Source organism: Brachyistius frenatus, unplaced genomic scaffold (assembly GCF_029030835.1).
Source record: "Brachyistius frenatus isolate BFR_SWC_R1_liver_20210118 unplaced genomic scaffold, ASM2903083v1 Contig_17, whole genome shotgun sequence".
NCBI lineage: Eukaryota > Metazoa > Chordata > Actinopteri > Embiotocidae > Brachyistius > Brachyistius frenatus.
The window spans coordinates 2,827,790-2,855,012 of NW_027210616.1; the positions used below are offsets into that span (position 1 = coordinate 2,827,790).

The 27,223-nt window shown below is 42.1% G+C and overlaps 1 protein-coding gene across 16 annotated transcripts; it reads right to left on the minus strand.

Annotated features, from left to right (window-relative positions):
• Nucleotides 1–19: 19 nt before the first annotated feature.
• map7d3 (MAP7 domain containing 3) lies at nt 20–27,223 on the minus strand. Of its 16 annotated transcripts, none has more exons than XM_069694310.1 (20): nt 27,095–27,223; nt 18,900–19,001; nt 18,482–18,562; nt 17,764–17,927; nt 17,437–17,548; nt 16,768–16,851; nt 15,141–15,248; nt 14,300–14,395; nt 13,802–13,900; nt 11,888–12,013; nt 9,802–9,917; nt 7,540–7,670; nt 7,190–7,410; nt 5,787–5,916; nt 5,076–5,361; nt 4,803–4,856; nt 4,648–4,717; nt 4,349–4,517; nt 3,045–3,337; nt 20–2,959 (listed from the first exon to the last, which is right to left on the minus strand). In XM_069694310.1, the coding sequence occupies exons 1-20, from the start codon at nt 27,138–27,140 to the stop codon at nt 2,952–2,954; spliced, it is 2,496 nt and encodes an 831-aa protein (XP_069550411.1). In that variant the 5' UTR covers nt 27,141–27,223; the 3' UTR covers nt 20–2,951. The 16 variants fall into 16 exon arrangements, with proteins under 16 accessions (XP_069550411.1, XP_069550409.1, XP_069550426.1 ...); XM_069694308.1 differs by having other exon boundaries at nt 9,802–9,941; XM_069694325.1 differs by lacking the exon at nt 27,095–27,223 and adding an exon at nt 20,266–20,284 and having other exon boundaries at nt 9,802–9,941.

Consider the following 27,223-nt stretch of genomic DNA (forward strand, 5'->3'; position numbering starts at 1 on the left):
TTAAATCACGGCGAAGGGATATTTTTGCAAGACTTTATTGTTTTAACAGTCATCTCAGTACACTTTAGATATATTTACAGTACAAATTATATTTGTGGTCAGGGCGTTGTTAGTAAATCTTCAGAGAAATATTCATATTCACAAAGTTGCCCTGGTTGGGTAGACTGATTGTCGAGGCCGAGGTAAGGGCAAGCTTTCGTAGTTGACTGTGATACAATAAAAATACTAAATCTCATCCTAAGGCACCGTTCTATACTATCATTATAGACGTCTTTGAGGACTAAGAGCCGTCAGCTCAAGCTCTCAAAGATGCAGCAGGACCTGGAATAGATACAATATCTGTTCAAGCAGCAACTACAACAGCCCCGAAAACAGAGGCTACTCATGAGGATGAGGAGCGGGAAAGATTTGGAGGGGGAGTTTGAGGGTCATGAATGAGACCCCTAAAACAGCTGGCTGAGAACAAGTCGCAGAACCACAGATAAATTACTTTCTTCTTCCAGAAATGTCACACGGCTCTCCTACCAGTCTGCACAGTAAAGCAACTCCTCAGTAACCCTTCTTTAAAACACAGAAAGTAATTTGCGACAGTGCAAAGAGTCTGGTGTTTCCTAGGTGAATAATGTATGAAAGCTAAAAGCCAGCCGATCCGAGAGACTTGGTAAATAATGCAGGACGGTTTGTGGAGTCTGTTACATTCTTTGAGCTTCTTAATCAAAGCTGAGATCCAAAAGCCCGGAGTCTTTATGTACAGAGAGATTTTAGCGAGCCAGCAGAGAACAAGGCAAAAAAAAACCAAGGTCCCCAAACCTTGTGCTTGAACTATTCAAGCAAAGGGAATTTCAAGATCTCATTACAGTTAATGCAAAATCAAGAACAGACAGAAGACAATATGGAAACAAAAGTCTGACCCATGTCATATTTTGTTTGGTGGATGCGCCCCTCCTCAGATTACAGTAGAACGGTTGAAACCTGAGCTGATATGCCTACCAAGACTTTTCAACAACAACCTCACATCCTTTGACATAATATAAAACATGTTTTGATGATATTAAAAGCACCCTGAGGCACAGCCGTGACTCGCATCACGGGTCAGACATGTTGCTACGGACTGAAACGGCTTTTCTCGCCATCCAAATGTCAACTTCTTTGAGAGGCAGTATTTAGAACTAGGGCCGAAAGCTCAGTCAACACGCACAGTTACAGCCTCCACATCTTGGGGAAACGTATGACGGGAGCCCCACACGGCCTCTCGTTTTACAGAGCTCTTGTTGAAGAAGGCTTTATGTAAATTCGGGGTTTCCAGACCGCCCAATCCTAACCTGCCTCCCCTGTAACAAGGGCACCAGGCAAATTGAAACCTAACACACAGACAAGAGACTTCAACTATCCACATCCTGAGCCGCTCCATTCAAAACATGGCTTCCTTTGCCTAATACTGATTATATACACAATACAATAACACTTAAATATATGTAGAAATGTATTTTCATATATAAACAAACAGCCAGATTTTATACTATCAAAAATAATTGAAATGCTTTTTGTCAGATGTAGCAGCTAGTGTGACGAGAACTTTAGAAGGTTAGCGGGAGAGGCGAAGCCACACTGACAGAAGAACGGTCGACAAAGAGGGCACCGATGTTTCAGCGAAGCTCGAGTTCAAACCAGATTTCTAGTTTCAGCAGAGGGTGAAATCCAGACATCAAACGTTCAAGTTCAGTTCAGTAACGAGACCCAAGAACTTCAGAAGCAGCCCTGGCTGAAACCAACGGGTTGCGTTAGCATGTTACAGCTGTGGTTATTCAAACAGTTGTGTGGTGCAGATACAGCCGAGTCAGCATTTACACGAGACCAGAACCGAATCCATTTCAGACTCTCATGTGAATTACAATGATGTTAGTAAACATAAATTCTATATACATATGTAAAAAGAAAAAAAAAACAACAACAACCACACACCTAAATAGACCATGAGCCCCGGATGAACACGCTGCTGAAACTGAATTCACCACAGTTTTGTCACGAATCTCAACACTCATCACCTTCGAATGTAACCGCTGCGCTCCTGAATCCCTCTAGTGGTCAAACAAGGAAACACAACACAAAGTTGAGAAAAATTAGGGCCACCGTCATGAAAATTGGGGCTGAAGGGGGTCAAAGCTCTTGTCGAGTTAAGAGCAGCATAAATACAGAATCAGCACATGATGGGAGATTGCCAGACTATGCGTGTGTGAGCACTTAAAAATCAGAAGTTGGGGGTGTGGGGAAAATGGTAAGGCCATATTGCTGGATGCTGCGAAAAGCAGCCGGTCAAGTAAATTTTGATGAATCACATGTAACACCTCAGATGCAATCCCCACCCAAACCCCGAGAACAGAATGTGTTAACGTTTCTTCCATTAATTCACAATATAATTCACACAGCTTAATGTGCATGTGTCCTGGAATATTCTCCTATGAGAAAGAAAAAAAAAAAAAAAAAAAAAAAAGAGACTAAACATATGATAACAATAATTACAATAACAAAGAAGCCAAAATTAATAAATTACAACAATGCACCCCTGACAAAGACAAAACTCTTAAAAAACATCATCAAAATTGGACACGACATTGAGAAGAAAAAAGAAAAATCTAAACACAAGAGGAAGAGGAAAGACACCTGGAGCAAGCATGCTGAAGGAATAGAAGGATTTTCCCTGAAGCACAACATTTTTTTATATATATAAATTTTATATATTTGTTTCCTCATCATGTAGGGTGCAAATGTAGCACTTAGGGTGGTCTTTCCGCTTCACCTTGTGCCCCTCCCTCTGGAGGAAGAGGAGGAGACAGAGGAAGAAGGTGTTTGGAAACGATTTTTCTTTTTCTTTTTTTTTTTTTAAGGAGCTCAGCTGGACAGGAACTTTGGGAGTGCAACAGTAAAGAGGCTTCTGAGCGACGGCCGCAGCATCAAATCTCTACAGAGACACAAGAGAAAAGACTTATAGTTTACCGCGGAGGTAAATATTGACAGGACGTGAAGAAGAGCAAGTGATTCCTCACCTGACATGGCTTCTATGGGTTGATTAGAGGAATGCAGGGTGTTGATGGGGGTTCCATTGTCCTCGAAGGCTACCCTGGTCCCATCTGAGCTCCCGTCACAGTTGATCAAGACCTGGTTACAGTCCTCCGCCTCAATGAGGGGTCGAGTCTTGGCGTGGACGTTGAGGTCAATGAGCTCCTCAAAGCTCCACTGGTTGGACTTACCGTTGAGACCCGGGCCCAAACCCACCTTGGTGGAGTCCTCCTCATTCAGGAACTCGGAGCCCTCAACAAGGCGGCCCTTAGGGACTGGACTGGAGAGGAGGAGGAAGAGGAGGAGAGTTGATGGGAGGAGGTGATAAAAGTGATTCAGTTCATCTCATTTCTAAATGAATGTAATTTCAAACAAACAAGTGTCACGTGAAGGTCAAACCTACGATGCGTTAGATCCCTTTCAAGCCCAATCATTATTTCAAACTGAAAAAGAAAATCCTTGAGGAGACATGTATTAAGACGTATAAAAATACACTGCACGGGACAATAATGTCTGTCTGATGTGGTTTTCCCACAAAAAAAAAAAAAAAGTTCAATGATCTGAGGAAACTGCTTAAAATGACATTGACTTCATCTCATTAAAAAAAATGAAAAATAAATCCTGGATCTATGAACATGAAAATATATTTAGCTTCAGAAGTTCACCTGCTGGATTCAGGATGTCTCATACTTCTCTGTAAAAGTCTATTTTCAGTTTTTGTGCACTGGAGGCTTAAAGTTTCCATATCACATCTGTATGAACTGAATATTGGAGCAGGGTTGGACTTCAAATTGGATTTGTGACATCACAAATCATGCTCGTAAGCCCGTCCTTAACCAGCTTTTCAGTGAGCAGATAAATGTGACAACAGCCTTGTAGATTGAATCTCAGAACGTACATCATTCTGCACAGTGAAGCTCAAACATTCAAGCGTTCGTTGGAGGGGGACTTTAAAAAAACAGGTCACGAAAATGTATTTTTTTGAAAAGTGCTTGACCGCTGGGCGTTAAGTTGTTGGTTAGTATTTTACACAAACTGGTGCTTTTCAGGAGAGTTGACCTGCGGTTGCTGGCGGGTGAGATTTTGACACGCAAACCGGTAGCAGGGGGCGTTTTGACGTGGATCGAAAGAAAATCCCTGATCTCCAGTAATTAACTCGGGTGTCACGTTCTTCATTCAGACCCTACCATTCTCCATCCCGGAGGAAACTACTCTCAGCGGTTTAACGATGCTGCGGGTTCAGCTCCGAGCAGCCTCCGTGTGGGTTTTATTCTCTTCTCTGCAGTCGTACCTTCCTGCCTCAGTCTCATCCGTGTTCGTGCCGTTGTTATTCTCCTTGTCGTCCGTCTCCGATTTCCCGTTGACGCTGCCCAGAGGATCCTCTCGCCGTGCTGCAGGCTCGTCGGCGGACAAAGCACACTCCTCTTTGTCGGCCTCCATGGCGAAGTCGTCTGTGTCGGCTACGGCGTCAAAGGAAAGAGAATTCGACGACACAAACACCAAATTAGAAAATGCCGCTACACAAATCTCAAAGCACGTCGATATCTGAAAGTAAACTTGCTGTCGGGGCGAGAACGGGGGAACACTTACATTTGGCTTCACAATTTATCTGGTCCTCTTCCTCATCGTCATTGTCCTGTGTGCATTTGTCGTCGTCTCTCTACACAGGAGACGTGATCGAGACGTTAACCGACAGCCCTTGAAAATAATTTGTACACGCGTGTGCTGAATGAATGTAAGTTCACCTTTAAGTCACTTTGGTCCCCTTTTCTGGTTCTCTTCATTATTTCTTCAATTCTCTGAAATGGAAAGAGAAGAGAACCTTTTTCATTACCGATTTTTTTTTTTTTTTTTTCCTCCATCGATCTCACACTACACGTCTATTTAAGATAACTGTGAATTCAAGATGAGCAGGATTCTGGTTAACAATAAAACACAAGTGACTTGTAGAAAACGACTAATAGATAAAGAAAGACCCAAATAAAGGGAATGTTCTCTCCCTCATCCGTCCACCATACCTTCTTCCTCTCCATACGTTCTTGCTGGTTCTGCTGCATGATGCGTTCTCTCTCCTGGCGGACTCTCTCTGCCTCCTCCAGGGCCTTCACCTCGGCCTCCTCCCGTTCCTTCTGGAGCTCGGCCTGTTTTAGTGCTTCTTCCTCTGCCAGTCTCAGCTTCTCCTCCTCTGCCAGGCGAGATTCTTCTTCTTCTTTAATTTTTCTCACCTCCGCAAGCTTCTTCTCTTCTTCTTCTCGTTTCAGTCGAGCCTCCTCCTCTAAACGTTCCTCTTCTTCTTTTCTCAGCCTGGGATAGATCAAGAAAGAGCAGCTCTTGCTTTAAATACGGACACATACAAGTCATGGCTCCTAGTTAACAGTTTGAATACTTCAAGGCTACAAGTCTCATTTGTTGAAAAATGCTTATTGTACTTTTAATGCTCATAAAATATAACCAATTGTGTATTATTGGGTCCAAACTAGTGATCTTTCTTCTTTTTCACACAGGTGCAAGTATATACGATATGACTACTTTTTCGACAGTGCTCGTGGTTTGATTGTACTTCATAACTAGTAAGTTTGCAGTAATTTCAACGCCATTGTCAATGATACTTTTCTGTTATATCTGATGCATTGCTGTCAGAAAAAAAGGACAAAATAATAAAAAGATTGTTTTTTTTTTTTTTGGTAGATAGGACTAAGAAATTCACCCAACAGTTACAACAAACTCACTTATCCTCTTCCTCCTTCTGTATCCTAAGCTGCTCCTCTTTCTCCTTCTGCTCTCGCATCAGTCTGCGGTTTTCTGCCAGGATCTTTGCCGCCTCAGCAGCAGAGTTAGTGCCTGGCGCGGCCTTCGAGTCTGGAAAGACGAGCACGGAAGATTCTTTAGCACTTTCTGCCACCGTGTCACCCATTTCGCAATGTAGTGCCGACCCGAGGGCACAGCATGCGGCCCTTCGTGGGACGCTCGATGAGTGATGATTTGTGGAGGAGGCAAGCCGTGACAGAGAAAGACGGAAGCAGAATAAGAGAACGGTCTGATGCGGAGTTATGCAACTTTCACACGATCATCTCTGTGGTCTCGGAGAGAAGTCAATTCTCCTCGGGAATTCACATACCGTGGAGCATACAGGGTGGGATAATAAGATAATACATACCATAAAATGCAATAAATTTGTCTATTGTCAGAGATTTAGACATTACACTTATTCATTTAATATTTATACCTGTATGAAGCTATGATGCGCAATATTGCAAATCTCTGAGCTGGACTGTTGAATACATTGTGTTTTATAATAAACATACACTGACACTCCTCAACATAAATATGCCAACCTAAACATACCCACACTGTCCCATGAACAACACTTTTGCTTTTACACCTTCTTAATGCACAGTAGACAGCAGTCTATTCTTGGTCCCGCATAGTGTCAAACCAATATTAAAGCCACTTTATCTTGCAGAGCACGGTTCTGTCCAGCAGAGGGCAGAAGCAACTACAAATCCAGATCTCTAACAGGATGTGACTCCAGCTGGGACTTAATAGGTCTCCTGGTCCACTGAGATTTATCCAACTCGAGCTGCTGCCATGTTACTTTGCAGCTTACACACAAACGCAATTCTGTTTTAAAAGGTCTTTCTATGAAAACAGATAATAATAATAATCTTTAAACTGTACTGACTTCTCCTTCCAGCAAGTTCACATGAACAAGTATGTGAAAAAAAATGCTAATCTTATATATGAGGTTTATAATGTTAAAAAGGTTTTCACCAGATGAAACAGTTTGGTTTACAAAAGGGTGTTATTTAACTTTTTTTTTATGAAATTACCAATTTATCAATGTACATTGCTATTTTATTTCCTTATTTTACTCCTGTTTGCACACTTAATGGCATATAAATCATGGTGCCTGAACAATGACAACATGGAGGAAATCAGCAAGAAGCCTTTATGCACTGACAACCTGAAATTGACTGCATGCCTGAATGAACCAGTGCAAACATCCTGGTTACCAAAATGACAATCAGTTTTGGCAAATATTAGTACCGACTGTCAGCTGACTGTGTGTTATGGAACAATATATCATGCATTTATGCTTTGGGCTGCTTTCTTATCACGGTTAACTACTCGCCATCTTTCTCTTTGGACTTGCTGCCATCAGAGGACTGTGGAGCCACAGCTTGGACAGGACATAGATCCTTGGACTTGGAGTCCCTCTTTCGCAGGGTTGGGGGCCCCGTCGGAGTGAGAGATGCTTTCTGGATGGGCGGGGGCTTGGTTGATGCAGGCTGGGGAGATGGGGGACGTTGTTTCATTCCACCTGGTGAGGGTGGGCGCATCTTAGGACTTTGCCTGCAAAGGGGAAAGATGCTTTGTGTTCATTTTTGATATATAATCAAATCAAAAAAGAAAGGCTGCAACCATCCTCTCCAATGACTTAAATGGAAACATGAAATAAGTGAAGCTGTGTAGGAGTCTTACTTAGCTGCTCCTGGGGATGGGGTCCTCTTTGGAGCTGGATCGGGGGCTGGGGATGGTGAGCGGTTGCGTCCCAGGGAGGTGGATGGGGAGGGAGGACGTTGCCTCCCAGGCGATGTTAACTGCTTGTCTTTCTGTAGTTTCACACAAAAAGGACAGAATTGGTGAGGGAATTCATTGAACTGGGATTGTCTCAAGAACACAAAACTAAATGTACAGACCTACTGAGGACATAAATTGTAAGCACTAAAGCCAAACAGTGATTTTGTCTTCTCAGTTTGTTTCATTTTTAGAGGCCACAATGAGATACAATTATATTTGAGAAGAAAAAGACAAAAGGTAAAGAAAAAGAAAAAAGATATCAATTACTGTGTATTTCTCCAAATCCTGAGACCCCTAAAAAGGACTGGTGCCCCATGGTGGAAAGGACTCGTGCATGCAACTAAAATATCCCTACATTTGGACAGAATCAGAAGTCCGAGTGCTGAAAGAACGGTGCTAAAACACATGATTCCAGAACTCTGCCTCAGATTTTACTGGCACATGACACTGATACAAGACTCAGGTTTCAATTAATCTATTTTGAATGCCCGTGGGCTATTTTCAGCACAGTAAACATGATGACAGAGGGTGGAGCGAGGAGGTCACCAATGTGACTCTGACCGACACTTCTGTGGCGTACTGAATGCCATTTGTTCTGAATGCTGAGTAAGCAAAAAAGATCCATGTAATAAGCTGTTATTATAAGAAACTGTTTTCGCTCTGGTCACACAGCTTGATTATCATCCTCTTTATCAGAGCAGGAAAAAAATTATTGGAACAATAAACAGGCAGCTGTGCAGTTTCATAACGGGGTAGGAATTAATTCCCTATTCAGGTCAATTTACCACAGCAGCAAGAAAAGGAAACAGACAGTCTCCCTGTATAAAGGAGATAACTAATACCAAAAACACACAAGCAGACATTTTGTTTCACATTACGACCATCAATTTCTAACAATACCCTTTCTTAGGCAATAAATAGGTTAAAAGGTTTCATGCTCGAGACCTAAACAGTTATTTTTTTTGCACCAACTAATGATTCAAATTATTTGTTTAAAACAATTTCATTGCCTTGAGGTGTCATAGCCAGGCAGCCTGACTCAGCTGACAGAATCTACAATACCCCACCCAAGTGTCACGCAACATCTGAGTGACGTGCACGAGGCTCTGAAATCAACTATGTCCACACCAGTATGTGTATGTGGAGGAGCGCAGAGAATGAGATGGTGAAAAAAGTCAAAGGCTTTTGATATTATGCCCCAGGGACTGGGTGGGGTCTGCTTTGCATGGCCTGATCTGTCCATAATCGTGCCACTGTGGATCCCTTTGTCTCATGCTATGACAATGAAGCCCTTCACAACCACAGAGGAGGAGAGGCAGGTTAAGAGACAGAGAGAGACAGGCACTACTGGCCACCAAGTGAGAACACACTGCGATATGACTTATGAGTAGCAGTAGGATCAAATTCTGCCGGAGCATGATAGAGCTCAAAACACCAGTGACCAGCAAAGGTCAAAGAACAGCTGGAGGAAAGATATTTCCCTGTGGTTACATCAGGTATTTTGACAGGCAAATGTAGCCGGGTATGTGCATATAAATCAGTCTCGGGTGCTTGTTTCTCTGAGAAATGTCATTTCAATGTAGCTAAGCAGTCACTTGTTGTCTATATTTAAACACCAGTGTGCCGTCAACTCCATCCTGGTTTCCAGGAAAATTCTGTAAAAGGAATCCCTCTCTTCCAGTGCTACTAAAAGATAACGCATATGTCAATTGTGAAAAATGTTTTCAAAATCGTTCAATTTTTCTCAAGTGAAATTCTATGATTCTCCCACAGAAATAAAAGCACACCGTCAATGCTAACAAATTCTACCTCGTGCTGATTTTGTCTTTCAAAAACCTTTTCGATAATATTGTTAACCCATTTCCACAAGCAGTTAGGCCTATTGCTTCTTCTCACGGTCCTACACGTGTACTAACTTGAATGTGTCTCTTATCACTCCGTAGTTTGGATATGATACGATGACAGGTGCCATCTGACGCCATGAATCCAGGTTACTCCATCAGTAAATGCAAATTGACTGACAGACACGGGGATGTAAACTAATCCGACGTTATCTTTCGGACCACAGCTGTATTTAAATGAATTAATACAATTGGAAGTCCGTCAGCAAACATACATTTCTTTCAGGCCTGTTGTGTTAGTATCGTAAAGAGGTATCCTCACCAGTGAAGGGTCAAGGGCTCCGTCGGCCGACACAGATGTGGTCATGCCGCTCTTCTGTCGGTCAATGCTGCGGCTGCGCACGGGTCCACGCGGTGGGTGCAGGGGGCTGCCAGAGGCTGAGCGAGGACACAGGTGACACTCTGGTAAAGGACACAGTCATCGCAGGACCAGGGGGGAGCACAACCAATGGGAGGCGTGATAAGCGACCAAGTTGGGCAGCAAAGCAGCAAAGAGCAAAAGGGGGAGAATAATGAAGAGAATGGGGGAGAAAGGCAGAGGGAAAGATGGGAGAGAGAGGGAGGGCAGATGATGGTTGAAAGAAAAAATGTTTTGTGTGGGGACAAGAGCACAAAAAAAAAAAAAAAAAGGAAAAAAAAAAAAAGCGATTTGTTAGATGTAGCATTTTATGCAGGCAATAGATTGATTTCTGAAGCTTTGGCTGGGCTGGACATTACTGGAGTCATGATGGGCAGAGAGCAAGAACCTTGCAACCCCCACCTACCCACCCACCTCCCCCCAAAAAAACATACCCAGCAGGTGCTGAAGATTCTGGACACAACATAAACAAAGCTGAACACCAAGCACTACAGCACAGTGCACACTACATAAAACCTACCACCGACATAGTACAACAAACACGGCACAGATTTATTAGTACACTAAACAAGACAATTATTGTTGATATTGTCACTTGTTGTGTTCTGCTGTAGTAACTAAACCACGAGAGCAATATGCAGTGTTTTGAGTCCTTCCTGCCATCACGTTCCAGATTGGACAGAAACGTAACATTTATTCTGGTTTCTGGTCGTCGCTGAATTTAAATTGAATGTTAACAATAATCTAAAATGCAAATTCTGAGCTGCAGAATAACTAATTTAATGGCAACGGCTGAAAAGCACCGTCCTGAGCAGTGAGTTTAAGTGTAGCCTGTAGTTAGTTAGGAGAGGGAATAGTGTTGTCCATTGGCTTGGTGTGTCAGATTGAGGGATTAGCCATCATAATCCCGCGACCTCAAGAACTCTCCCTGCCACAGCCAGGCCACAAATGTGTTCTGTAATTCATGCTGAGAGCATACTGAGCAGCAGCGGTGACTATGAAATTTACTCTGTCATGAGCTACCGCTGCTGCCGGGGATGAGTCATGTTTCTATCGGGGCTATACTTAGCAGAGGATCTATAGCTGCTAATGGGTTTGTAATGGCCGATCAATAAACGACACAACCTAAAACCACTCGGGATGCGGCTGCAGCTTTGGAGGGAGTCAGTGCTTTACAGAATGATTCTTTTGTCTGTAAAAACACACCGTCGACAAGACAAACGCACTTTTCATCTGTATTTGTGGGTGATTCATTACAGGATATAACCAGTGTCCTATGTACTGCAGATCATTCCCGTCAAAGTACTACTCATTAAGAAACGGTGTACATACACCTTTTTAGAGCATATTTGACTACATAACGGCGGCACAAAATTTGATGAGTGTGTCTTTGCGGGCCTAAGGAGTCCTCCGCACTCTGGTCTCGCTACAACACATGGAATAGCACAACGGTCTCATATGACGTAACAAGAACCAATAGGTAAGCAGCTTAGAGTAAATCTCCCAGAATGGACCCTGAGGCTCCTCAGATGCAGATAAATGCTTCTGGCCAAATCTGCCCTGCACGGCTCAGCTCAGCACACAACAGGCAATTGTGTCAGATTTGAGAGTGCATGTGAGTTGAACCCGTGCGTTTGTAAATATTTACCGAGTAACTACGCTCTCTCACAGGAGTGTACTTTGCTGCAAAATAATTACTGTACATGCATAAGAAACAGCTGATCGCTACAATTGTGGCTTTTGAACACAAGGAGCTGCAGACAGACTTCTGTACCATCACCAACAGGGCACCATTCACTTTGAAAGGGTTGCTCCAAAAGCATGATGGTCTGCAGGGGAGGGGATTGGGGGGAGGGAACTCATCTCGTGAGGTAATGCTGGGAGTGACTGGGCTGACTTTTTACTGATAAAATGATAGTTCAATCTGGAGGACCAGCATCTGTGTCTAGCCATCCCTGTTCTCTATCAGGATCTCCTAAGCGGAGGTTACCTGGAGCATCTGTTCCTTCAGCGGACAGGGCGGCGGCACTCTTGCTCCTAGCTAGTGAGGCCTGGGTGGGGGTGAGCAGGCGACTAAGGACCTCTCCATCCACAGTACTGGCCGGTGGCCTGCGAGCTACACGGCCGAAAAATCACCGAAAAACAGCAGAAGAGAACAAAAAGGCCGAGAAGAAAAGAATGGGGAATGAAGGCAAAAGAAAGAAAGGTCACCATGTGATTTAACAGGAGAGAATCAACATAAGGATCCAAAGGTTGAGTGTCCATAATGTTACATGGGTTCCTCATCAACTGTCTTCATCCTTTTCACATCCAGTGATATTCAATGAAACAAGGATAGTGAATAAAAGACAGCGATTAAAGGACACCATGTAAAAGTAGAGACAGATTAAAGACTGATTGTCTGATAACTGAAGATCAGTTAAAACAGAAGTCAAATTAGACAATGAGGTCAAATCAATGGTTCCTTGAGGTAGAGGAAGGTGTGCTGATGGGAAAAACAAACCATTAATGAATTTCAAAGACAGCAGTGGAGTATTATTGGGGAGGAAGTTGAGAAGTGAAACTGATCAAAGACTAAGTGATCTGGTGAAGTTACTGTGACTGTGCAAAAGTTCTTTGGCTTCTGCCGTGCAATGTTTTTTTTTATGGTTGAGATAAAGAAGGAGCCACATTTAAATCATCCAGATAAGGAGACTGACTGAAGCTCTTTTAGTTCAGCCATTTAGGCTGTTGTTGCTACCTAAGCTACAAAGCAGGAATCATACCAGAAGAGGTTTTTTTTAATGTGTTGACGGGTTGATTATCCCACATGTCCCTGAACGCTAGCTTTTCAAAAGGAGATTGAAGATTCTCACTTCCTTTCGGAGCCCCTTACTGAGATGACATCTGTTGTCGACAGACTTGATTTTTTATTTTTATTTTAACTGTTGAGTGCCAGACCACGGCAGCGTACCTTTCTGCTCCGCATCCAGGTGAGAGTCACGGTTATTAGTCAGTGATGATGTTATAAGTTATGAAGAAAATGATGTGCAGGAGACAAACCTTTTTAAATGCTAATTCGTTATGAATGATGGTTACTGTGTTGGATTACAGCTCGGGTTAAACACACAGAACACAACACGAGCACGGGACATGAACATTTCCACAACTTCATCAGCACAAACAGGACGATATGGCTAAAAGACAAACAAAAGCATTAGTGGTTATTAGCAACACACAGACTGCAGTGAGTTGCTGTGGTCATTTCAGTGCTCTGGGGCTGCTCCGGTGGGATGGCACTGACATACACCATACTGAAGCACGAGCCACTTAAATCCAGCTGTGACGTCATCTCAGAGGGAGAAAACAATCAACACATTGTGACAACAAAACAATACACTGTGTTAGTGCAGACAGGCCACACAACAAAACCACTGCTGTGTTGACACTTGAAAAGAAAACAATGAAAACGGATTTAAACACAATCAGTCAGCTGGTGAGAAACATGGCACATGACAGGATCTGCTAGCCAGCAGAGAAGTTAAAGGATTCATAGAACGAGCACAGTGTTCCCAGTAAATCACAGTAAAGAGAAAATGTGCATCTGCCAAGGGGGGGTAATTAAGCAGTCAGTCGGGAGGCTTCCAGGTGGAGGGGAATGTGGATGAAAGATGGTGTATGTAGCAAGAAGAGCTGCACGTTGAAAAGCCCTCCAGCTCCTTGAAACTGAACTGAGATTAAAAAAAAAAAAAAAAAAAAAAAAAAGGAGAATTTTATCCCGAAAAGCTCTTTGTGGCAGAAAGTGTTGTTAAGGACCTAAAAACAAGTGGATTTAGAATGAGGAAGCGTTTAACATCAGAGCCGCATGCTTGTTATTCAAAGAGCGAGACCTGAGTGATGCATACTGATTGTTCATGCTAGCCACCTTGATCATCCGTTGTCCCCTTATCAGGCTTGGCAGGGGTCTGTGCTCTGCCCACACTTACACGTGTGAGAGACGAACTCCTCTTCTTCAAGGAACGGCCTACGGACATGAGAGTGGGGTTATAGCCGAGCCGGCACTGGAGGGAGTCAACAAGGAAACCCGAAAAGAAGTTTACAAGTCATGTGCACTTCATTTGGCTTCATGTGAGTCACCGGGTTAGTGCTGACAGCAGCTGATGCCCCAGTTTAAGAGGGGATGCCAAATTACGCAGACAAGAGTTTGAACTATCATGCTACCTGATTATCAGCTTCCTATTTGAATATTAATCTTTGCAGCTGTCAGTGTCCAAACCCAATAACAAACAGCAAGCCACTGTGATATGCGGTTGTCATAGCAGTGACAGACCTGAATATATAATGTAGAGGTTTGACAAATCGTGTAATGTGCATCATCTGTTATGAGAGCATGATGTGGGATGGAGAGGGGATATTTTTGCACCTGTCTGTTCCACCTTTTTGCCGTCTTCCTTACTGGCCTGAGCAGCATTGCCATTGCTAGGCAACCGGTTACAAGATGAACTCCTTGGCTTAACACCTGGGAGACAATGATGAAACACCCAATGGTGAATTCACATAACACTATCTTATACATGGTTCAAAAGTCTTTCAGACTATTTAAGAAAATGTTCATGTTATATTCAAGATTGCATAACTATGAGAAAGTTGAGAAGTAAAGAAGAATCATGTATGTCAAAGAGGGAAAATGGCACAGGCAGTCCAAACAAGCTGTGGAGGGATATTAAACACCCGACTGGGTTGATTATTTTGTCTGCAGAAGTAAAATACCCTTCTTGTTTTTTGTTCTGTACAATTCTAATTGTACAGAACAGGCTTATTGTTACAGAGGAGTGACAGGCTACTACACAGTAAGAAAAGATTTATTAACACGTCATTGTTCGGTGGTTTGGACCCCTCATAATTCATCAAATTTTGATTCAGGGCTTCAAAGGGATGCATAGAGACTGTATGAAGAAGAATCAGGAGGTCTCTGGAACCAACGACGGGTGTTAAAACATTTTTACCAATCTCTCTGCACACCAGTGAGCCTGTGTGTTAAACCCTGGGTATGAACGAGAACACGGGTCAGAGTTCACTTTAGGCTTAGCGTTCCAGATCGTCTACAGTTAGTCACCTGGAAAAACTCGTACACAAAATTATTTACATGGCTGAGAAAGAGACTGTTTGGAATACATGATGTTGGTTAAGATGCAGCACTGGAATGCAGGGAGGGTAGGAGGGAAGTAAGGGAGACAGGGAGGGAGGGAAGAGAGGAGACTTACGTTTCTCAGGTGATTTGATGAGGGTGGCAGAGGAGGAGGATAAGCGTTTGCTGATGGCAGCCTCAGATGGCTGTTTCAGGTTCAGACTGGATGTGGAGCGCTTGTCCACTAAGAGGGAGGAGGAAAGACAGACAAGGGAGGAGGGGTTTACACGGGAGGTTAGCTGACAGGGGGGGAATTTGGGTGCACACGGGGGAGTACAAGGTTCTGCTAGATTGTGATACCTCTAACAGGCAAAGGGTAATAAGTTCTTTATTAAGTGCTCCATGATATACCTAAAGTCCACAGAAACTCTACTGTTTAAAGTGATATAATTTCCCCCATTAACCCAATTATCGTCTTCTTATGCAATGCACAGTTAGCGAAATGGAATGAATTAAATGTGTTTACATGACATGAGTGCATACTATGACTGTAAATACCACAACATAGTCATTGTGTTTTCAGAGCCAGGCGTTGAGGCTACTAAACAACAGATGCTTAAGTTCAGACCGTCGACATTATATCGCCCGTGCCAGATATAATATTAGTCCTTAGTTGATTACCATTTAAATACTGAATACCATGCTTAGGTCCCATGTGACCAGGAAGTGCACGACAGTAGAGCTGGGCAATATGTAACACAATTAACTGACATTGGTAACGATTAAAACGACACTTTTTTTGTGTGTGTGTGTGTGTGTGCATAAAATCACTTTACAGTGGGCGTTCTTTAATTATTTGCACTGCTCTACAATATTCAGAACATCATGAATTTGGACTTCTTGTAAAACTGTATTTCACAGTGAGTAGTCTTGTTTCACATCTCTTGTTATTAAGGAAGACCAAAATTAAAATAACTTAACAGCGTTTGGATTTCTTAAAAAAGGTATTCTCAAACTAAATAGTTCCAGGATATGGAGTAGTGTTGGCTAACACTATGTAATGGACTTACTGTTATCTTTTTCTCGGGACACGTCCTCAGGTTGAATTTAAGATGTTGAAACAAATTGGGTGTGTTTCATCTCTTTTTTTCAGTATTTGGATATAAATTAGTTTTCTTTTGTATTGTTTACTGAAGCCAAAGTATGCCCTAATGACTGACGTGGTTTATTTTCTCTGTAACCGTGACTGCTTCCGTTTCTCCAGCATTGGGCTGATTTTCACCCCATCCTCGTGGTCTGTCCTAGTTCATGCACTCTTTGTGCGAGCATGAGCATTAACAAATAGTACGAGCACACTCTAACTGACAGCTGCTGGTTGTTTCTTCTTGTTGTTGTTTCAAAGTGAGCTTTGATTCCTTGTCGAAGCCAGTCGAGGCAGCTCCAGAGCATTAAAGGCACACTGACTGCCCGTATAAAAGAATTAATGTATCGATTATTTTTGCCCAGCCCTACTCAACAGTGTGAGTGAGTGAAAAGTCGAAAGCTATACTTCCAGCTAATAACCACACCTAAAGCACTTTCAGAACAAATGCCCCATACAAAAAATGTTAGTGAAAAACGGCCAGTTAGAGAGCAGGTGGAGGATGGTGGGATGAGGAGTGTTGGCGAAAGGGATAGTAGGAAACCAAGCTATCTGAGTGCCAGTGTCAGTCCATGCTGTGCTGTGCTGCTATAATGCTGAGTAAATGATCAACAAACGAAACCTTGTTGACTCCTCGGTGGCTTTTCTGGCGAGGCAGAAGTGATAACTATAGTTACTGGGGATGAGACGCTGCCATCAGAATCTCCTGTGGGAAAAGACAGCTCTCAGGGAGGAGCGATAAAACACATGAAGACAACGCACATCCTTCATACAAGGAAAGGGATGGAGTGAAACATGGCAGCCTCTGCTTGACACCCACCTCCTAAAGCAATAAATACACTGGCTAGATAGATGATGTGGTGGTCATACATTTGTCATTATTTCTGATCAACACATACAAAAATACTCATCCCTACATAGCAATGTTTGACTGAGTGTCGTGCATATCAATACCAGTTTGAGATCGCTTTTACAAGATGACAGGGTAGAGTTTTGTGATTTAGCGAACCTAATTAATTACCAACACCTCAAATCATCAGTTGCATCAGCATCTGGCAAAAAAAACTATTTTGATTTGCTTTCAAGCACATTGCTGCTGGATATTACCCTAACTGTGGTGCAACATGATCAAACTTTGAACCCTGCCAGTTGCATGTCTTGTTTAGAAGCACTGCAGTGCTCTTGGTGTATCCTAACAGGCTCTGTATTGTGCCATGGCAAGTTGACGGTGTATTTAAATTGAACAGTGAACGCAGAAAGGAGAGGATGATGGTGGTGAAATGGGCTCTACCTGTTCGTCCATCTGAGTCTGTGGAAAGTCCTCCCCAAGACCATCTTTTCTGCCTCTGCTCCACTCGCTGACTACGCTCCAATGTCCGCCTCATCACTGCCTCATAGTGCTCCTGCCGCATAACAAGGGCAGAGGAGGAGTCAGATGCAAGTCAATTACCACAGAGTAACATTTGGCCCTAAAATAGAAACAGAGGTGGCCACACCTGCAGTGTCACAACTGTACTACAGTCTAAATTTAATTTGTTTAGTCACAAGAATCAACTGAGCAACAGTGAGTGCTGCTCAGACGCTCTAACAGCTCTGCCTCTGCTCGTGTTGCAGCTACCTTTTCCTCTTCCTGTTTCTGCTTCCTCTTCTCCTCCACAGCCAATCGTTTCTGCTCCTCCTTCTTTCGCTGTTCCTCAACCTTTTTCTGACGCTCCTCCAGCTGACGCTCCACTTGCATCTTGGACTTGCGTTCCCGCTCCATGATCTGAGACTCTCGCAAAACTGACCACACGTACAATAAGTGCATGCATGGACAGTGAGTGCATGCAGGACAAAAGTGACTAATTAGTATGTTGTCGTTTTCTGTGAGGAAAAAAACCCTTTATAAAAGAGCCACCAAGGCAGAGTAAGGACTTGCTTTTGCAAAACTAAAAACTATGTTAATTATTGATTAATCTAACAATCATTTCCCATGATTATTCAATCAATAGTTTTTGAAGAGAATGTAAAAAAAAAAAACAAAAAGGCCCTTTATAATGATGTCTTTAAATGTTCAATGTCAGTCCGGAAATCAAAATATTGTTAAATTACTATTATATATGACAAAGAAAAGTGTAAAATCCTAAAAAAATAAATAATAATAATAATAAAAAAATGCTGGAACCAACTAGCTTAAAAATGAAAAAAAAAAAAAAATCAGCTATTCAGTTATCAAAAGATGTGCAGAATTATTTTCTCACAATAGACTAATTGAATAATCGACTAATTCATTGCAGGTCTATTTTTTTGACGGGGCAAAAAGCATTTCACCACAGATTCTGGGCCCACGCTCTTACCCTGTTGTCTCTCTGCCTCCTCTCGCCTCTCTTTTGCCACTCGCAGTCGGTCGTCTATTCTAAGTGTGGCACCGTCAATGACTGCAAACATACACGCGTATATGTGGTTAAATGGTTAAACATGTGCAGCAATACATACACAAAGAACATGCGGGCGGATTACAATGCAGCACAGTGCTATGAAGGCTTTGTATCAGGCAGGCAGATGTGCGCATGTGACTGTCATTAATGAGCTTTGTGAACTGTTGCAGTAATAAGATGATGACTAAGGTTAACCTGCAGTAAGCCACACTGAGAGGACGGTGGAAGTGGATTGAGTTACACCTAATGGTTTAGATTATGGAGGAGAATAACGCGGTGACAGGGCACCGTCGGTGAGAACCAAGCTGTATCTATGTCAAGGTGTGGTGTCATTTACCTGGCTTACACCCCTGAGGTTTAGCTGGTGTGTTAGTTGTAGGTCCTGGACTGTTTCCTGACAAGCTGCGCCGCTCCTCGGCTTGTGCCTGTGCAGATGCAGCTGTAAGTAAGAGATCACACAGACACCCACAGTTTACACACAAAGAACTACAGTCACACTGTTTCACGTCTGACAAATTAAGTACAGTATATCAAACAATAACATTAAAAAACGTTTTTTTTTTAAATTTTTTTAAAAGAGCACTATTTCGTGTATTCCAAACCAATGAAGTTTAAATCAGCTGTTTTTCTCTGTGAGTTGTTTGCTCTCTGTAGGAATGTCAGTCCTAGAGACATCCAACTGATTTGAAGCTACATAACAATCCAGCTATTCAGCCTTCAGACATAACGCTCTGCTCATGGACAAGCCTGTAGCCAGCCGTACACTGCTTTCTGTGACGAGCTGGGAGGAATGGGCTGCTGTGAGAAACATATCTAGAATCAAGCCCTTGTGAGTGCCCTGGTATACAGCCAATGAGCCCCGGGGATGCACACCATTTTAGACCTAACTATCCTCAAACACAAATTAGACTACCAGAGAGTCATTAGCACATCCTTCAGCCAAAAGTACTCACGTGAGAATCAGGACTAAAGGATACAAGGTCAGGAAGGAAGGAAACAGTGAGGATATGATCGAGCTTTAAGAGTCCTGAAATCAGTCCTCAGTTTCCGCCCTTCTTTTGCTGTGTGATCAGCATTACAGAACAGCTGACAAAAGGCGAAATGACCATCAGTCATCAGGAATAACACTTCGAAATTCTGCACGTCTCCCACTCTTTCCATTGCTGACACAGAATCCTCTTGGGTTGATGCTATAATCCTTAATAATAATTTCCGTTTCACAAAAAAAAACATCTGTACACAGGGCAGTGCTACTGTAGTTGCACTGCTACTTGCAGTGTCTGCAAAATGATTGTTTCAAGTATGGGTGAAAACACCAGCAATATGTCGCTCCTCTTTGACATTCTATGCATGAATGCAAACGCTTAGAAACCGAGCAGCACGTCTATTACCAAAGGTAATTATCCTATTATATTCGTTTTGCAAATTATATTCTTTTAAGAAGAGCGGCAAGACGAGTTTGTTTTTTGTTTTTTTTTTCAATTGAAATGTTATTAAACAGGCGTTATATACCGTGTTCAGACTCGGAGATTATAAAACAGCCGTGCTGATCTGATAACCTGGAGCCCTACTTTTTTGCCCACATAGAAAATGGATCAGGAATCAATTAGGGAAGTGATTAAGAATTGGACAGATGAGCAGCATCCATAATAACATTAGAATCACAAAAATCCTTGTCAGTTTGCCTCCCTATCAGTCGCGCACCATTTGGGCAACCAATAGTGTAAGTTCGATCACTCCGAGCCAGACGCTCTGTGGGGAAGCCCGGACAAATACAAAGACTGCATTTGCTTGTCAACACTAAAAGCCCGAGGACCTGTCTGATGTGGTGTCACGAAGGAGTCGGACCAATGTTGAACAACAGCATGTGAAGCACAATAATACCACCTTTCCCTCATCATGCGGAGGGCAAACAAGATTAGAAATGCTCCATTTCCACAGACTTAGTTTGGCACGGCTGCAGCATTGTTTGCCAAGTTATGGTCATATGCGAGCAGGGGACAGCAACGCTGACTCGTTTCTACTTGGACGCAAGAGTAAATCGGGACAATTTCTGTTTACGCTCAACGAGAGCTGGTTACTGCAAAAGACTTCAATATTTTTTGGGAAACATAAGCCGAGCTAAACACGTACCACCAACCGGACCTTTATTTTTTAAGGTCTTAATAATACGAAAATAGTATAATGAGGCTTCTTAAGCTCCTTTATAACAAGAACTCTCCAGTACTCCTGTTTAGTAACATCAAACATTTTCACTAGTAAATCAGTGGAAGACTTTTTTTTTATTATTATTATTATAAAAGCATTTGGCATATAGACAGTTGTCTTCTACAGGAATGGTTATACAAAGGCAACCATGATCTGTGTCTGTGGTGGGCACAGATCACGGTTGCTCAGTGTGGCGTCCACGTCCTGTCTGTATAGAATCCACTCAACACTCTCCTACTTTACTCTTTGGAAAGCAGAGAGGACAACAGGACCTTCTCAAATGAAGTGATGCTGGTAAATTGAGCGGTAAGCTTTGTTTACTCAGCTGATTACCAATATGCTTTGTTTGCACCCCTGAACCAAAGGAAAATGTAGAAATAATAAACTCAATCAGGTAACTATAAAGTAACTAGGACAGATTTTGAGAAAACAATCCTCCTGAAGTAGTTTTGACAAACCAGATATCAGCGTGACGAGGACCTGGACAGAGCAAAGAGACCTGACAGGTTAAGCACCCATGCACCGATTATCTGTATTATACAGTAGCATCAATGCTCTCCAGTCAAAGAAGCTTATAAAAGGTCAAAGTCTGCAGCTAATTCTCAATGGAAGTGTACAGGTCACGTCCCTGTTGCTCTCAGACTCCCTCCTTCAATCCCACTGGTGAGTAGACCAACAGTCAATAAATGGCAAAGCATTTTACTGCACTTTAAACAGTTTTGTTGATACACGAGCAGAACTAATTACTATTAAATACACACCGTTGAATCATGAATATTTCCTCATTCACCTATTCTGTGCCATTACATTGCATATGTTTGGGAATCATACAAAGCCTCAAGGAACACACTGACCTCAAATTACACTGACTGTAATTAGCACAGAGTCAACTTAGCATATGGATTTTGGGTCATGCTGAAAATGCTATTAACCCAATAACAACACATTGTCCTTTGTTCAAGAGAAAAGACAGGAAAAACAGATGGGGCACACTAGAAAAGGGTAGCTGTTGCTAAGTGATACGCAGAGCAGCCTGGAATACATGAAGTGCTTTTCAGCCGTGATTAGGCCTGTAACAAGGAAGATATGGACTCAGATATGAGATGATTCATGGCTAAATAAAGAGAACAGATCGGTAAGGCTTTGAAGGTTTACTCATCCGATTAAGTGTTCATTTACAAGAGACAATTACTTTACATTTGGGATGTAAAATATGTCATATTTGTAACAGCAGTATAACCTTGTGAATGAAATGATGCTAATATTGCAAATTGTAATAGATTCAGGATCAAATCAATAAATGGGCTGCACAAGCGGCATCGACCTGGATAAAATGATGTAAGCAATTTAGCTGAGAAGCCAAATATTGCGTTTCAGTGGTATGGCAGTCAAAACTTTGTAGACTTTAAACTTCAAGCTAAGCAATGTCAACAAACTGCATTCTCTACCTTTTAGAGGGAAGTAAAAGCAGACAGGAAAGCAAAGGGTGTGAGTAGGTAGCAGCTGTTACGCTAAACAATGCCAACTACTAAAGCATATCGTCACCAGCTGCAGTATCCATATTTATAGGTCTTGTGGTGACAAACGTTGATTTTTGAGAACATTGAATTTCTGAGTGGTGATTTTGTAGTGTTGAGAAAGAAGCAAATTTTATGCAAAACAAGGCCGAGTCAGAAACAGCATGCTGGAAATAAAATGCACAGACTCTCTACCGACACACACATTCAAATGTTGATTTAAGTGCACTAATGAGTCGGCTGGAGAGACATTGCTTTCCCAACAGACCTCAAGAGAGCCAGGTGTGCTCTTAGAAATGAAAAGAGCCAATCAGAGGAGCCGTCTCCCATCGCTATGGAGATTTGCACAAATTAACATACATCATTGCTGCTGCATTGACAGACTGAGCTGAGTCTTGAAGACATTACATGGACAAAACCCGCTGGCTGCTGATTATACACCGGACTGATCAATGGCATCATCTGAGCAACATAATCAAGTGTTTACGTGAATGTAGCTGATTGTGTTGGGCAAAAATATTGAGTTCCAATCTGCAACAGATAACATGCCATTTACACTGTCGCCATGAGGTCATCAACAGAGTCACTGTGTAGTTTAATGTGATGCATTTTAGCCTGTGATTAATTAGCTATTGTGATATTGATTTCAGCCAATATCAAGCAGTCTTATGTTGTAGGAGATGCCCAAAAAAAAAAAAATACAAATTGAAAAAAAACATTCTGAGCGGAGCATGTATTGGTATTGATTAGATGTAGTTCACCCTTCTGGGCTGCTGGGTTATTATGGCAGCAGTAAAGACCACCAGGGGGCTGGTGATGGACCCGCTCTGCCGGCCAGACAAAACACTAAACAGGAAACAGACCAGTCTGCATTACATCATAACGGACCCGGTCACATACTAAACCTCAAATAACAAATAACAAGCAAGAACATCAGACGTATGTTTGACAGCCTGTCATATAGACAGCGTTTGGACACAGCATGAGAAAAAAGAAACAGTTAGATCAATGGGTCAGTTCTCTTTACTATCCCTCCGAATTGCACTCTTTATTGTGCCCTGCAGCGTGGCGCAGCTAAATGGCTTGTTGCACAGGAAGTGTCTGCACTGCTAAATATACGTGTTGAGTACTGGAAGTATACAGAGACTTTTAACTCCAAATAAACACTATCAGAGTAGGATACACTGTCAGAACAACTTATATGACCAATTAGTTCCTTTTCTTGTATTATTTTATCCAGAATCAGTGAAATTATCTTCTGTAATATTTGGTTAAAATTAACTCGTCGACATGTTAACGCTGCTGTTGTACGCTCAAAAACATGCGCGCACACACACACACACACACGCACGCACGCACAAACACTAAATCTTCTGTGGGATTATCGGGACCTGTCCATGCAAAGGTAAGCCTTGGCTATTTGCAGTACTAGCAGGGTAATGATAACACATCCCGGTGAATCTCCTCCTCCAGTTGGACCAATTTCTCTGTTGAGCCTCAACAGGATGTAACCATTTCCAAATCCACTATCATTCATGATTATCTGTCCAGCTCTTGCATGACTCTTTTCTCCATTGTTTTATGCTACCAATTTAGTGGCTAAAACAGTGTAAAGTGTTTAACTATCTCTGAAAACAGCCGACACTACCACTCTATACAAAACTTGAAGGTTTCAAAAAGCAATATTATGAATACTCTGGAATTACTGGTTTGCATGCCAAGACGTAGACCGTGATCAGGCCTCCTATTCCATTACCTGTGTGATTAATTATAGGCCTCATTGAACCAAAGCAAGTTAGAGACAATATTCTGGAATCAAACATCCTGTTAGGGCTGCACAATTAATCGTATTAAAAGTGCGCTCTATGGTGATCTCATTTCTAAATAACAACGATTCGAACAAATCTTTACTAGGCATTTCAGCTGCATCGAAACAAGCGCTCCTACTTTCTTCATCAACAAATGACAACGCTGCGTTAAACCATGTGATGCACAGTGCCAGAAACTGGCAGTATGGAAATCAAACCCAGTGAGAGTGACACTGGCAAAAAAATAAAATAAAATAAAAAATAACATACAAACAAATGTGTAAGGAACAGGATAAGGGAACTAAAGCTGTCTGTTTTAATGTTCAGTATCAGCTTCATGAAGCTGGTGTATTTAAATGAAAAACAAATGTGTTTCCTGTCTGTTGTCCAAAGTTGATGTGCCGGTTGTTTATCAGGCACCATCATATTTTCTGTTGCATCTTCTTCAGTATGAGTAAATGAGGGCAATAAATATTTAGACAAAAAAAATATATAATTGTGAGAGAGATGGGATCTCAATTCCAAGCTAGAAAATTGTGATTTCGTTTTATCCATATAACCATGCAGCCCTCACATCCTGTTCCTACAATTTGTGACAAACACTTTTTTCTTGTTACATCTCTTGCACCCCTCATTCGCACATCTGATTGGTGTATGTAGGCGAAGTACCATCTCAAATAAAACCATGCCTCAGACAGAAATCGACCATCAAGATGTGGACAATTTTGAACTGTTTCTAAATGGTAATTTATCCTTAAACTATCCCAAATCTCCAGACAAATCTGACAGGGGAAGTGTGTATGAGCATGCTGATTTGTTAAATGTGAGTGTAAGATGATGTAAAATGGAAGAAAAACAAAAACAATTCAGAACAGAAACTGTGAATAATTATCTACATACCAAATGATGCCTTACAAACAAAACTATTCTTATGATGGTCTGACGTTAGCTACAGTCTATACAAATGATTATGTTTTGCTATTCAAATCTTTGGTGCGTGCGTGTACACATGTGCACGCAGACCGTAATACACACTTTCAGTGAAATGTAAAATGTAAAATCAAAACAGCGATGGGACATTTTTGCGAGAAGAAGAGCAGCATTTAGTGGACAGATCCAAGAAACTAAACAGTGAAATTGAGGCTAGTTCATTTCCTCTTTTGGTCAAATCCCAGCAGTTGAGAAATATTTCTCATGCTTTTAATTCTGCAGCAGCATTTGCTGAGCCAGGATCCGGATAACCTTGCAGTGTGACTTGCAGTTGTGTGATCTCCCGTCATAATAGCAGGGTACGTTCTCTCCTTCCTCACATTCTTGTGGAAATTACCACGGACATGAGCTAGATTCCTAACATTATTTTATTATTGTCAGTCCTGTGCTGCGACTGAAGGTCGAGCAAACCTTTGCTTCGGGACATCACTTCACTCCTCACAGAGCCAGGATTCCAACACATAACTCTGAACTCGGTGGATATTTTCATAAAACCACAGAACTGGGTGGACGTAAATTCCAGATTGAAAATCCTGAATGGAAAAGTTAAGTGAAACGGGAAGATCAGCACTAAATATGGCCCAGTTGTTGCCAGAAGTAAAACATACCTACACCCAATCTGGGTATGCAGAAAACTCCCTCTTACCCTAAAAAAAAAAAAAAAACAAAAAACAGACGAAAAACAGCCCAAATGCTGCAACAGCCGTGCATTGATGCCCGCGGATGCAAACACACGGTAAACATTCATGTCTGGGTCCGGATGGGGCCACGGACAGAGACTTTGCTGCTTCAGTTGGCCTACATAGTACTATTTCCAGAAAGGGAAAAAAAAAACAACAAGAGAAAACTGCGAGTCAAACAAAACCATGTTATCACTGCATCTAGACGTTTCAAGAAAAGCAACCATCGAGTCTCATTCTCCCAACAGAGCTCTGTTCATCCAGCTTCATGTTGAAATTCAGGTCAGACATTGTTATAGTCGCCCTCCCTGGAGAATGGAGGAGGAGGGGGTTAATACCATATGTCAACAAATAAGCATAACTGTCCGGTGGGATAAAGGAGAAGGGGAACATGACTTTCGTATAAGATTAAGAAAGGAGTTTCAAGCAAGCAACCAAAACTGCTGAGGCGCAGTGACGAAACAAGTTGTGTTGGGTTTTCTCCTCTTGGGGCATCAGCTCAGACTGTCTGTCTTGTCAACTTCAACACACACACACACACACAAAAAAAAGACACGGCATGAGCAGAAAAGCTTCCCTGAACTCTTCCTGTGACAAGAGACGCGGCACATGATCACTTTTGACCAGAAACCCTCCCCACGTCAGAGAGAGAGAAAGAGAGCAAACGGTGTTTGAACTGTCGGGGTTTGGTTTGGTTTGGTTTGGTGGCCATTTAGAAAGCAGCCATTTAGCTTCGTCTGCTTTAGCATATCACAACAAGCACTTCGTTACACAACGTGATTAAAAAAAAAAAAAAAATTAAATGTAGTAAAGCTGAAGCTGAAGCAGAGCAACGTGCTCCGCCTGAAGTCGCGATATGTCACCCGGCTCCCGGAGGCTGCAAAATACAACACCTATCGGCTAGCGCTAACTGCTAACACTTTGAACTTTACAGCGACTTAAAATAAAAGCTCGTTTGTGTTTTTTTTTTGTTTTTTTGGGGGGAGGAGGCCTTTCCTTAAGAAATGAACAGACGCGGCTGTCGGAAAGCAATTCAATCCGACGTATGACTTTAAGAACTTTAGCAGATTATTATTATTATTTTTTATTTTTTTTCCGCGTCCATTGTCAAGCAGATAAACCGGGACGAGCGAGCTAAACGTTTACTAGCCCGACTAAAAAGCTTGACCGCGTTACAAAAAAAAACAACAACCAAAAAAAAAAAAAAAGGGCGTTTAAATAAACCGGTTAGCGGCGGCAGTTGACCGCAAACACGATAAAGTGACTAACAACGCTGTCAGACGCAACTTGGGGTCCGAAAACACACACGAGTACCGATATTTATCTCACCCATTTGGGCTCGCAAGCCTTTGAGAGTCGTAGTGCCCTCCGCCATTTCTCTGAAGTTTTCCCTTCTCTGTTTTTTTTTGTTTTTTCTTGTTTTTTTTTTTTCTTGTTTTTTTTGTTTTTTCTAAAGCT

Excerpts from the sequence above, each read along its gene's own strand:
- map7d3 (XM_069694308.1), bottom strand. The coding sequence starts at position 27,140 with ATGGCGGAGGGCACTACGACTCTCAAAGGCTTGCGAGCCCAAATGG. Across the intron at positions 18,563-18,899 it reads ACCTCAGGGGTGTAAGCCAG|TCATTGACGGTGCCACACTT; the intron begins GTAAATGACACC and ends GTATGTTTGCAG. Across the intron at positions 7,671-9,801 it reads GAGCCCTTGACCCTTCACTG|AAAGACAAGCAGTTAACATC; the intron begins GTGAGGATACCT and ends GTGAAACTACAG.